Source organism: Eublepharis macularius, chromosome 14 (assembly GCF_028583425.1).
Source record: "Eublepharis macularius isolate TG4126 chromosome 14, MPM_Emac_v1.0, whole genome shotgun sequence".
In the NCBI taxonomy this organism is placed as follows: domain Eukaryota; kingdom Metazoa; phylum Chordata; class Lepidosauria; order Squamata; family Eublepharidae; genus Eublepharis; species Eublepharis macularius.
This window is the reverse complement of record NC_072803.1, coordinates 49286535-49299299: the sequence shown is the minus strand read 5'-3', so window position 1 is coordinate 49299299 and position 12765 is coordinate 49286535. Positions and strand designations below refer to the sequence as shown.

Here is a 12765-nt window from a genome sequence, read left to right as displayed (position 1 = left end):
GTTAGGGACAGGTTAAGGTTACATATATTGTTTATATTCCTTTAGATTTTTGTCACCGGTATTGGATCTCCACTTTTCACTGTTGGTTTTGTCTATTCTTTTCATTGTGGACAAATCTTTATTATGTTTTTATATGCACTTTATACAGTATTTAGATGTACAACATATTGCTCATTAATTAACACACAAATAATGGGGGGAACGGTGAACATTTTATGGGGAAACAAAGTGGCCCAAAAGCAAAGAGCTGTAGGCTTAATTTGCATCAGGGAGCAGCAAAATCGAAGTGGAATTCTTTGGGTTGAAACATCAAGGATGAGAAATCTGAAACGATCCCTTAGTGGTGTTTGGTGTCATTACTCCTTGCACTCATTCTGACAACTCCTCTCATAGAGGCTAGAACAGCACAAACGTCCAGCTGCAAACCAAAGGCAGAGGGCTCAGCTCCAGAAACTGCAAACGCTCTGAACTGTATTTCTTCCCTGACTGAAAAATGCTGGCTGGTCAAAGATTGTTAAGATAAGATGTCTGAACTTACTGTCCTCCAAAGAGCTGCATCCCCAGCAAAGCAAATACAACAATGAAGAGGAAGAGAAGGAACAGCAAACTGATAATGGACTTCATGGAATTCAGCAAGGAGACCACTAGATTCCTCAGGGAGTTCCAGTACCTAGAATTCCAAATCAAGCCAGTTAGCAATTTGGAGACGGACCTATCCCCAGTGAAACTGGAGGGAAACAAACCTTTCCTTGAGAAAGTACAATAGGTAATATTGGGTCAGTTGCAGTGGAAACTGAGTATCACTTTGCTCATCATCGCAGCCTCGTGGATGAGCAAAACATTAGCCAGTCACTCCAGAAACACTGCAGAGGAAGCAGCCTTCCCCCTTTCTCCTCATCTGTATATCTACTGATCTAACTAGGAGGAAGCCCCTGCACATAAAAATTAGCATGTAGTTCTAGCCTAGCCGACTTGCTAGCTTTTTCAGGGATGAATAGACTGTCATGTGAACCCTTCACCTGCAGTCTGAAGTTATACAATCCAAACACCTCATCTACTGTTTATGGAAACTAGATTTCAGGCAGCTAAATGGGAGCCAAGCTACAAGTGACGAATGACACTTGAACGGCAAGTGAACAGACTCACGTGTATTCCTCCCTGTTCACTTGCCCTCTACTTGATCACGTAGTGTGGAGAAATGGAATGCTCTGATTCCAGCAACCAGATGTTTCGTGGGTCCTAATGGGGCAGGGCAGTTCATTGTGACATGGTTTAACACTGGTCTCTCATATCTACAAATCCTTTCTTGGTCTCCCCCCATACCATATCAACTTGCCTGCCAATTAAAACTAGCGCCTTAGGCCCTGCTCCATTTACTCACAATTTCTTGGCTGAAATCAGTGACACGGCCTTTTTAGAGGTAATGTCTTAGTTGTGGAATGTCCTCCATACAGAGGCCAATCTGGTGCCCAGTTCTTTTATGTTGTTGGCACCAGACATTTTTACTTAACCAAGGTTTTTTTGTTAATTTATTCTGCCCCTTGCTGATATTCTTGTAGCACACTCTGCTTGAATGCTGTTTTATCTTTCGTTTGTATTACATCCCTTGCTGTTTAGCTTGATCAATTGTTATGTTGTTTTTAATCCATTCATTGGTTTTCTTTCTTAAATTTTTTACTTCGTTGTTTTGCTGTTTTTATTAACTTTGGTGTAAGTGGCTTGCTTGAGCATAATATTCATAAATTGCCCAAGTCATTGCCTAAAGAAAGAAACGAAGAATACCACGGCTAATTATTATAGAGCTCCTGCCATTCAGTTATGAATGAAAAGTTCTGAGTGACACATCTTCTTTCCGTGCATCACCAGTTGCAATTCTGAGCAGCCATCAGCTAATGAGAACACTTGTCCCTTTACCATGCTGGCTTTCATCCTCTACCCATTTATACATCCTCCAGTTTCTATATGGAGCACTTGAGCATGCCAAGATGAAAGATTTATGGTTAAAGTAAAACAGGAAATACACCTTCTGACTACAGTCACTCATTTAGGGAAAAGCTTGACCTAGAATTTAATGGCTTGGTCTTTCCCTGGCAGTTTCTTTTCTCATTCACCCTAATCAGGTCATTCATTTATAAAGAATTGTGAACAAAAGCACAGCTTTACAGATACATAAATTCATGCAAAACTTTTAAGGTGATGGAAAAGATTTGTTTCATGCAGTCATCTGAAAACTGCTTCAGTCCCCTCACAGTTGGCACTCCCTAATCTTTGAAAACTCTTGAACACTTTTTTCTACTAATAAAGAAAGCGGTCCACTAGTAGAGAAACCCATCCATGTGGCTGATTGGACCCTGATGAAGTTGGCCTGCTATTTATACTTCTGTAGCAGCTACCATAGGAGCCCCGTGGCACAGAGTGATAAGCTGCAGTACTGCAGCCCAAGCTCTGCTCATGACCTGAGTTCGATCCTGGAGGAAGCCGGGTTCAAATAGCCGGCTCAAGGATGACTCAGCCTTCCATCCTTCTGAGGTTGGTAAAATGAGTACCCAGGTTCCTGGGGGTAAAGTGTAGATGACTGGGAAAGGCAATGACAAACCACCCCGTAAAAAGTCTGCCAAGGAAACGTTGTGATGTGACGTCCCCCCCATTGGTCAGTAATGATTCGGTGCTTGCACTGGGGACTACCTTTATCTTTACCTGCAGCTATCATATCTGATTTGAGCAAACAGGTCCCTGTTGGGCACATAGGTATACCGTTTGCCCTCCCACCTTCCTTGGCCAATAGGAGAAATGTGGGGAGCAGAAATGATGTTTTGCTATGTGCCATCCTTGCCCCAGCAGTGGCAGACTACGGCCTGGCATCCCTAATCACTCCGCCCCAATATAGTTTGGCCCCGAGAAATGACTGAAACATGTAGAAAGAGCATGAAGTTCAGTTTCTTTCTCAGCTGTACCACTTCATACTGCAAGAGGAGGGCTGTATGTTTGAACACTTCTCAAAGTAAAACAAACAAACAAAAACCTGCCTGCAAATAGCAAATGGGTAGGGTAGAGGGTTTTAGTCTGGCCTCCTCCTATATCGAGGAGCATTCCAACATACTATACTCCCAACTTATGGGATGATACAGTATTATCTAGGAAGGGCTGTACTAGGAGGTGCAAAACATATTTCATAAAGAAAACAGAGTACAACAATAAGCAGGCTATCAAACGAAGGACACGGGCAGGTTCTCAGAAATGTCCCTTCTTTTGTCATTCTTTTACCCTACTGAGAAAAAAAAAACAAGCAGAGAACATTTATATTAGGAAAACTAATGAATCAGAAAATGAAGAAAAGGCCATTAAGGCAATGGATCTCTTTAACAATCTCACATTAGAGAGACGAGCCTGCCAAGCAAGAGGCATAGAACGCTGGACAGTGATTTAAACCCATTTTACACTGCAACTATTAAGAGGTTTCTGATCACAAGCAGGAATTCTTCTAACTCTCTCCTCTCCGGCCAATTAATTCCATTCCTCTTCTGTCCAAGATCACAGATGCTTCAAGTACAGAAGTTGGTATCCATAGCAACTGACAGGCACCCCTGATCCATCCAAGTCTCTAGTGGGGGATGTTCTGGTTTCCTGAAATTCTCTCTGCCAAAATACCTGCTTAAGGGCAGCATGTGTGTGGGTGGGTGTGTGGGATTTAAGCAGAGACAAAAATCACCAAGGTGCCGAGAATCTCTTTTCAATATCAACTTTCAACTCTGGAGCATACAAAGCGGGCTATTTATCCATTGGCATCAGCATGTCCTGCTGAAGGACAGCAATTTCCCAGACCTCACTAACATCTATTCCAGTAACTTCTACTTTTACTTTTTCAGAATATATGCAACAGGGATGAGCAGATTCTTACAGATCTATCCCTAATTAAAATTTATTCCCTGTTTAATCCAGAGGTTTTGTACTCCAACAAGCTTCCATTGAATTTTGTGGGACTTTGATGAGCAGAATCCAGGAATTAAACAGAGAACGCTCCTTCATGTTTTCCTGGTATCTGCACAGATTATGGGCCAAGCTACAAGTGACGAATGACACTGGAACGGCAAGTGAACAGACTCACGTGTATTCCTCCCTGTTCACTTGCGCTCCACTTGCCCTCCACTTGATAGTGATTAGGTGGAGCGCAAGTGAACAGGGAGGAATATACATGAGTCTGTTCACTTGCCATTCCAGTGTCATTCATAGCTTGGCCCTGTGGCTGAAGGGACAAGAGGCTTAATGTTCATGTTTACAACTGAGAGTCCTGGGTACAACTGAGAACTGAAGGTCCTGGTAAAAGTGTATTCATGTCTCACAACATAAGGCAAACAACAACAACAAAACTAGCCCTTTGCCAAAAAAAAATTAAACAACAAAACAAGATCTTTGACATGAAAAGGGCTAATTATGAAGACATTGCTATTTTTCTGTTCCTGTGTTACAGAAGAGTTCAATTTTGTACTGCTGTGACAAAGAAGCAAAAGTGAAAGAGCAACTCCTTCAAAACTAGCCTTTTATGTGACGAAATGCTAAACAGATTTTTAAATGTGTGCTTTAGCACACTAAGAGCCAAAACACACGTTAAGAAAAACCTAGGTTCAGCACGTGTTCTCTTACCTCAAGGTTTGCCGGGATCTGTAGGAGTCCTGGAAGCTTAAAGTAGGCGTCCTGGAAGCTTAAAGATCTGTAGGGGTCCTGGAAGCTTAAAGTCCTGGAAGCTTAAAGGATCTCTAAGCGTCCTGGAAGCTTAAAGGCGTCCTGGAAGCTTAAAGCTTAAAATACAGGCGCCTGTATTTCCCTTTCCCTTTTTGCTGCTCTGTAAATGCTAAACTTTAAGCTTCCAGGACGCCTACAGATCCCAGCAAACCTTGAGGTAAGAGAACACGTGCTGAACCTAGGTTTTTCTTAACGTGTGTTTTGGCTCTAAGGGGTACTTTTGCAAAGGATTCTTCCTCTTACCATTTGTTTGTTTGTGTGTGTTTATCCAACACACGGGCATACACACCAAAAACTTTTTTTTTAATACGCTGCACTCACACATGCCACTCACTCACCACCAGTTCGCACAAATACCAAGCAAGATTCACCCAGTTGTAGTAATCAAACCAAGGCTCGGCTGTTACAGCTGATGAGGAGGAGTCCCACCATCCTCAGCAACAAGTAGGAAAAGTCTGCTGGAACGCGGCAAGGCTTTCTTAAGCAGCCCTCAGCTTGTGCCTCTCCGTTGGGTGATTCCTTCAGTAATCAATTTATTTCCCTTGTGCTTTATTTGAACAGGGCCCACTGGATTTCAGTTTGATCACGTTTTGATCTGAAAAGCAGTCCAAGGGCAGTAGGATTCCAATTTGATTGCAAATTCAACTCTGATGGGATTTTGTGATCAAACCATCCAAAGGGTTGGTCTGGGGGAACCAAACATACCTTACAGCTTAGCCATCAGTCAGCCTACGGCTAGGTTGCATGAACTAAGAGTTTTACTGCAGGATCCCTTGACTACATCTCCTGTGCTGCTGGTTTCCTCATGTACCTTGCCTCCTGTAGTGGTAGCAGAGGGCCACAGCTCATGGCAAAACACATCACATGCAATTTCCAGGTTCGGTTCCTGACCTCTCCAGTTAATAGGACCTTCAGTGGCAGAGAATCAAAGACCTGTGCCTAACGTTAGAGTGATGCTGCCAATTGAGGAGAACAATAGTGGGCTACAGCATCTTCACTTTCTTCTTGTTTTTCAGTTTCCCTTCACTGTTGTCATATAGATCCAGAGGAGTTAGCTGTGTTAGTCTGTAGTAGCAAAAATAGAAAAGAGTCCAGTAGCACCTTCTTCAGATGCATCTGATGAAGAGAACTGTGATTCTCGAAAGCTTATGCAACAGTAAAGTTGGTTAGTCTTAAAGGTGCTACTGGACTCTTTTCTATTTTTCCTTCACTGTTGGACTGCAGGATTTGAGTCCAGTGGCACCTTAGGGCCAAGCTACAAGTGATGAATGACACTTGAACGGCAAGTGAACAGACTCACATGTATTCCTCCAAGTGGAGCGCAAGTGGAGCGCAAGTGAACCGGGAGGAATACACATGAGTCTGTTCACTTGCCATTCAAGTGTCATTCGTCACGTGTAGCTTGGCCCTTAGAGACCAACAAGACTCTCAAATCCTGCTGTTCTGCTACAGACCAACATGGCTACCTACCTGCAACTACCTTCACTGCTAGAGACACTGTTTAGAAAAAAAAATTGCAACAGGTACATGGAGAGCAGGCAGGGAGGTCATGGGCCGGAAAGCTGAACATCTGTTTTTTACAGGACTGAGGTTTCTCATCAGATTAAAGAGCCACGAGGTTCAAAAACGTAACCTGCAACCTACTTGGTGACTTTGAAAATCCTCAGCAGCCGAAGAGCCCTCAATACACTGATGCCAAACGATGTTCCAGGCTTCACTGCAGCCCAGATGACTTCAAAGATGCTGCCCACAATCACCTGCAAGGCAAACAGGGAAATGAAGCAGTATAAGGGAAAGAAAACTACACTTTGCTGAAAGAAGGGTCAAGATCTGCAAATCTTCTGAGCATTTACTCAGGTCAGGAGTGCATAGTCCTTCTATCCTCAAAGGTGCAGAAAAATCATGGAATCTGATATCATGTCTGGCAAGCAGTACCCTGAGACTTCCACCTTTGGTTTTCAGAATACAAGTTTAGAGAATTTCACTGCCCTCTTGTCCCTTGCTAGTTCATCTGACCTGTGGAAGCAGACTGAATTGAATTGAATTAAATTAAGCACATCTGTTTAAACTGGCAAATGTACATGTTGGGGGAGAAAAAACCCTGGCTTTTTGATACAAAACCTAGCTCAGAATTGCAGTTTAACCCTTTGTTAAGCACAGAACACAGTCCTGGCCCAATCCAATTGAAATCAATGGATTATGAGTACATATTTAATCATGTACACGAATGTTCTACTCTGTCAATAAGCAAGCTTCCTCAGGTTCTGGACTTTAAAATTCCATGGCCCCATTTCTTAAGTGGAATCAATGCATTAGCAATTCTCAATTGTTTCCTTTTTAACATGCTAATTTTGCACACAGCACTTTGCACACACTGCTGTATGATCCAGCTTTCCACTCCTTCAGTTCATTTGCACCTTCCCCCATGTTAGAGCTGTGAACACCAGAAGAGCCATGCCAGATCAGCCTACAGGTCCATCTAGCCCGGCACTCTGTTTGCACAGTGGCTGACCGAGCTGCCTCTAGGATGCCCACAAGGAGGAGGATTGGACCAGCATCCTGCTGCCCACGCTCCCCAACAACTGATATGAAAAGGCATACTGCCCCTGGTGCTGGAGGGAGTAAATGATTATCATGAGTGGCAGCCATTGATAACCTTTTCCTCCATGAATTAGTCCACTTCCCTTTTAAAGCTTTCCAAAGTTGGCATCCATCCCCACATCGTGCGAAGTGAGTTCCACAAGTTCACTGTGTGCTGTATGAAAAAGTACTTCCTGAAACTTTCACCATTCAGCTTTAGCAGATGACCACAGTTTTTATGGGGTGCCATTTGATGAGACGCTACTTGTGCCCGCTCCAGCGGTAAGGAGCCTTGGGGTGACACTGGATACCTCCTTATCAATGGAGGCCCAGGTCATGGCAGTTGCTCGGTCTGCTTTTTTCCTTCTTTGGCTAGTCAGGCAACTTGCCCCCTACCTTTTGACCCATGACCTAACGACAGTAATCCATGCAACGGTCACCTGCAAGATGGACTACTGTAACTCGCTCAATGCTGGGCTTCCCTTGGGTCTGACCCAGAAATTGCAATGGGTCCAGAATGCACATGTCTTAACTGGAACCCTACATAGGGCACATATTACTCCCATCTTGCAGCAGCTACACTGGCTTCCCATGGAATTCCAGATCAGATTCAAGCCTTGAGCAGACTGGGACCAGCATACTTGCAGGACCGCATCTTGCCGTATGTACCCTGGAGAGCACTTAGATCTACTGACAAACAATTGCTGGTGGTCCCCAGCCCCAGGGAGGATTGATTGGCCTTGACCAGAGCTAGGGCCTTTTCAGTCCTGTCTCCAACCTGGTGGAACTCTCTGTCGGGCCTGCCAAGATCTTCTATCTTTTCGGCGGGCCTGTAAGACCAAGATGTTCTGCCAGGCATATGGTCGAGGCAGTTCTGTGCTATCTGTTGAGCCTCTCTACCAATCTCCTGTTGGCTGTGTTATCATCTTGTTTCCCTATACGAATTAGTCCAACGTGAATGTTGCTCCCTCCTTCCCTTCCCTTCCCTTCCCTTCCCTTCCCTTCCCTTCCCTTCCCTTCCCTTCCTTTCCCTTCCCTTCCCTCCCCCGTTTACTATAAACAGGGGTGGATGTTAAGATTGAGGACCTGCCATCTAGGGGGTTGCAGACTATATTTTATGGGTATTATGATTATTTGATTTTATTGTGATTTTAAATTGTATTTATTTTTTGATGTAACCCACCCTTCACAGGGAGGGCCTAAATTTTTTTTATTATTATTATTATTATTATTATAACTAGTATTATTATATAGCATTATGAGTATATAGTAGTATGTGAAATAATAAAGTAATGCAAAAAAAATAATCTTCATGTCATTGCACAGACTGTTGTATCAAAATTCTTTTTGTCTGATGGTTTACCAATGTACAGAGCACATGAACATCAGTTACAACTATACAAAACAACAAAATGGGGTATGGGGGGAGGAAGGGAATTGATATTTACTGTAGTTAAAAGGTTTTTTCTTCTTTCACTGTTTATATTGTTAAATAAAAATGAAAAACAAGAAATTTTTAAAAAACTATATGAAAAGGATCTTGATGCAACCATTCATTCAATCACATCTAGACACCACTTCTGCACCATTTTATCAGTGTACAATGGGGTGGAGTAGCATGCGGCGGGGTAGGAAGAAGACACCTGCAAAGGAGTCAAAGGAGTTCAAAGTAGCAGCAAACAGCATATGTTCCAGTGCTGGAATTAATTTAACAATTTCTCCTATTTCAACTGGAACGATGAAATATAATATAGAGTGAACATCTGGAATAATAAAAGAATGGAACCAAGGAAATCTGTTCATCCTGGTCTGTGAAACAGAAACTTTAATTTGCTGTTGCAAAACAAACTCTCTGTCACTGATAGAAAAGTGCACCGATAGAAAAGAGGCAAAGCTAGGCTGGCCTTCAAGTGGACAGCTGTATCAGTCCCCCCCCCCCCGCCCCCCAAAATCCAAAAAGCCAAGAACACAATCCATGTAATACCTTGTATTAGATCAACCCAATGACACACAAACTTGTCAAAAACTTGCACATTGTTACATGTCATTGGACTGGTCTAATAAAAGGTACAACATGGATTGTGTTCTTGGCATTCAAATATATAGTCTACAAGGAGCTGTACCCAATCTTAGTTCTCTGACAAACATATCTGTGACACATGCATTTATCACATTCAAACATGACACTTTCATGTGTAGATTCTAAAATGTCTTAGATACACACCTTAACAAGATCACATGTAGGAGCTCTATACAATTTGCAAATTGTGTGTTTGCTAAGTACATTTGCCCCTATGCCTTCATTTGCAGATAATTTTCTCAGTTTCTCTCCTTAATTTGCACTCCACAAAACTTCATTTTACCACTCGAAGCTATTCTGCTACTTTGCTTTTTGCTATTTCAGCACTTTTTTTCCTAGCCTGATGCAGCCATCCAGGGCACTAACAAAATAAATATTCAAAATGCTGAAGTTACAAAAATTGTACATGTCATAAATGTGCAGCACTGATGCACAACCCACTTCCAAAACTTTAGCGACTAAAAACACCTTCACTGGAGAATGCCATTTGTACAAGGGTAATGGAATTTCCTGTTCTGTCAAAACAATTTATTAAGAAGGATAAAAAAATGAATTTTTATCACTTGTGTAAATTGCTCCAACCACACCTGGAAACCAACAGCTTTGTAAGGTGTTTCCAGCTCTGCTAAGCAATTGGCAAAGCCATGAGCATCCTAACCAGACAGCCAGGAGAATGCTAATGAAATGGTCACTGGAGATGCATAATTGCTGTTAACTGCATAGCCAAGAGGGTCTTACAGAATGGATTTATTTTATAGTAAACCAAAGGGAACAGATAAATGCACACCTTTATTGGCTATGCAGAGTTTGGACTGAAGAGCAACAGATGGATTTGCTGGCTCCTATTATGTGCCAGATAATTGAAAGCAAAACATGAGCAAGCTGTTCATTGGGTCAACAGGAATTCTGCAGCCAGTTTTCACGCTGTCTCCTTTACTGTACTGAAATTCAAGCCTATAGAGAATGCTGAATCTGGGGCTAGAAGGTTGTCAAGCTGTGCACTAGCTCCAAAGCTCAGACCATAAGAGGGAGCTAAAGGGAAACTAGCAAGGAATTCTTTTGCACATTAACCACCCAGAGCAAGGCATCTCTGCTCCTAAAAGCCTCTTGGTCAAGCTTGCTTCAGATGGGCACGAACCAGAAAAAACCTGAACCATGTGGTTCGTGGTTCATCAAATTTCACGAACCACGAATCACAAACTTTCATGAACCTGCCCCTGGTTAGCAAACTGGTTCATTTGGTTCGTGAAAACATCAAATCCAGGTCAGAAAATCATCACTTCCTGATCAGCAGAAGGTCACTTCTGGGCCAGTAGAAGTTCACTTCCGGGTCAGCAGAAGGTCTGCAGGAAGTCCATGCCCTGTTGCCTAAGAAATTGATTGATTGGCACCAGGCTGTCTGCAGTAACAAACCAAAAAGCGAACCAAAACGAACCAGCCTAAAGTTCATAACGGTTCGTCAGAAATGGGATTTGACGAACCATGGATCACGAACCATGAACCGGCCTGGTTCGTGCTTAATTTTGGTTCGTATTTCGGTTCATGCCCATCTCTACTTCAGACCCTCTACAATTGAAAACCTGCCCATGTTTAATAAATTCTATTGGAGGTAACTAGGGATGCCAGGTTCCCCCAGGGACAAAACTGCACCCACCTGTCACACCAAAAAATGTCATCTTTTTCCTGCATGACACAGCTATGGGTTGTGCTAGGGGTGGGGCGAATTGTTAGTGAATTCCCACCTGGTGCAACCCATAGCTTCCATGTTGCACTGTCAATTGATGTAATTTACTGGCACAATGGGTGGGAGTCAGAGCACTTCATGCACATCCATTCCCCCAGGTGCCTTTCCCCCTGCTAGCCCAGTGAGTAGAGGTGGGGGGAGGGGCTTGGTGCTGGGGATCCTCAGCCCCAGCCCAGGGGGGGGGGTGGACCATAGGGGTAGCCCTGTTAATGTACTGCAGAAAAAGGAACCTTGTGCCACCTTAAAGCCTAGTACATGTTTATTCTAGCATAAGTCTTTGTGAACTAGAGCCCACTTCTTCAGATGAATTCATGAAATGGGCTTGTATGGGCAGAGTCACTGAGGAGAGCTGAAGATAAAGCGTTGAAGCGTGCAAGGGTAAAGGATCTCTGATATTTTGAGATCTCAAGGGATCTAAGACAATCTGCTGATTTGGAAGCATTTGGTATGTTGCAGAATTGTTGGGTATTTCTGTACCTGTGCCCTATCTAATTGTAGGGCATGATCCCAGAGCCGGTTTGATTGCTTCTTTTGATTTTTGATACCCAAGATGCAATAACCCACAATAACTTATGTGAGAATAAATATGTGCTACTTTTTGAGGTGCCATAAGACTCTTAGTTAATTTTTGCTGCAAGGGACATATTCATGCCTCCCCTACTGCACTCTGTGCTAACAGCAGACTATACATAAGCCAAGATCCCACAGCCTCTGAAATAACACAATACATCTTTATTCCATTTTTTCTTCTTCCAAGGAGCATGTTTTTCTCACCTGTCCAATTTATCTTCACAACAATCCTGCGACTTTTGTTCAAAGTCATCCAAGTGAGCTTCATGGCTAACTGGGAATCTGAACCTCCCTATACAAGTCCGATTACTACACACTGGGACCTTGGAGCACACCTCTTTGCCTGTGTCCTGCATCCATTCCTCTCAGCAGTCTCTTACGAAAGAGGAAGAGCCTTCTCCCAAGCAACTGCTTGGAATACCTGGGCTTTTAGGCCAGACCTACTGAACACACCCAATTTGCAGACAGGAACCTAAGATCAAGACTGACTAGCATTTGACAGGATGCTCAAACTGCAGTAGGAAATTGCACACAAATCTGACCCATTAGCAAACAAAATTTTCAAAGAAAGCAACTACGTGATACAAAGAAGAAGGATAACAGCTTTCAACTCTGGGAGCAGTCCTAAATGGATCTATTCAGAAGTAAGATCCGTGCTATCCAAAGGGATTATTCTCAGGACAGTGTCCTTAGTTGTGCAGACTTAGGGTCACAAATTAGTCCACTAGAAAAGACAGCATTAAACACCCCATGAGACTTGGGCCTGACCCTGCCCACAGCCTTGCCTTTAACCTGGCTTGTACCACGAACTCATCTTGGGTAGCTTGGGTCAGGCCACCAGGCTTTTCTTTCATGAAGCCTTGTCTATAGAATACCCTCCCCACTTTACTTTCTTTTAGTATGCCAAGTAAAATATGTTTCCTTTAGTCTTCTAATGGAATATAGATGGTGCTGCTTATTATGCCGATGCTATTCAGTTATTGATTATAGTTGTCTTAATTGCTGTGTATTTCATTCTTGCATTACTCCAATCTGTTACGAACTGCTTCGG

The 12765-nt window shown here is 43.0% G+C and overlaps 1 protein-coding gene across 1 annotated transcript in view; it reads right to left on the bottom strand.

Moving 5' to 3' along the window:
* Positions 1 to 12765, bottom strand: part of CACNA1B (calcium voltage-gated channel subunit alpha1 B) — a 443389-nt gene that overhangs the window by 168190 nt on the left and 262434 nt on the right. Inside the window, exons 13-14 of the mRNA XM_054997363.1 lie at positions 6385 to 6497; positions 539 to 670 (exon numbers count right to left, since the gene is read on the bottom strand). Of these exons, the coding sequence (XP_054853338.1) occupies positions 539 to 670; positions 6385 to 6497 (245 nt within the window). The remainder of the gene's footprint in view (positions 1 to 538; positions 671 to 6384; positions 6498 to 12765) is intronic.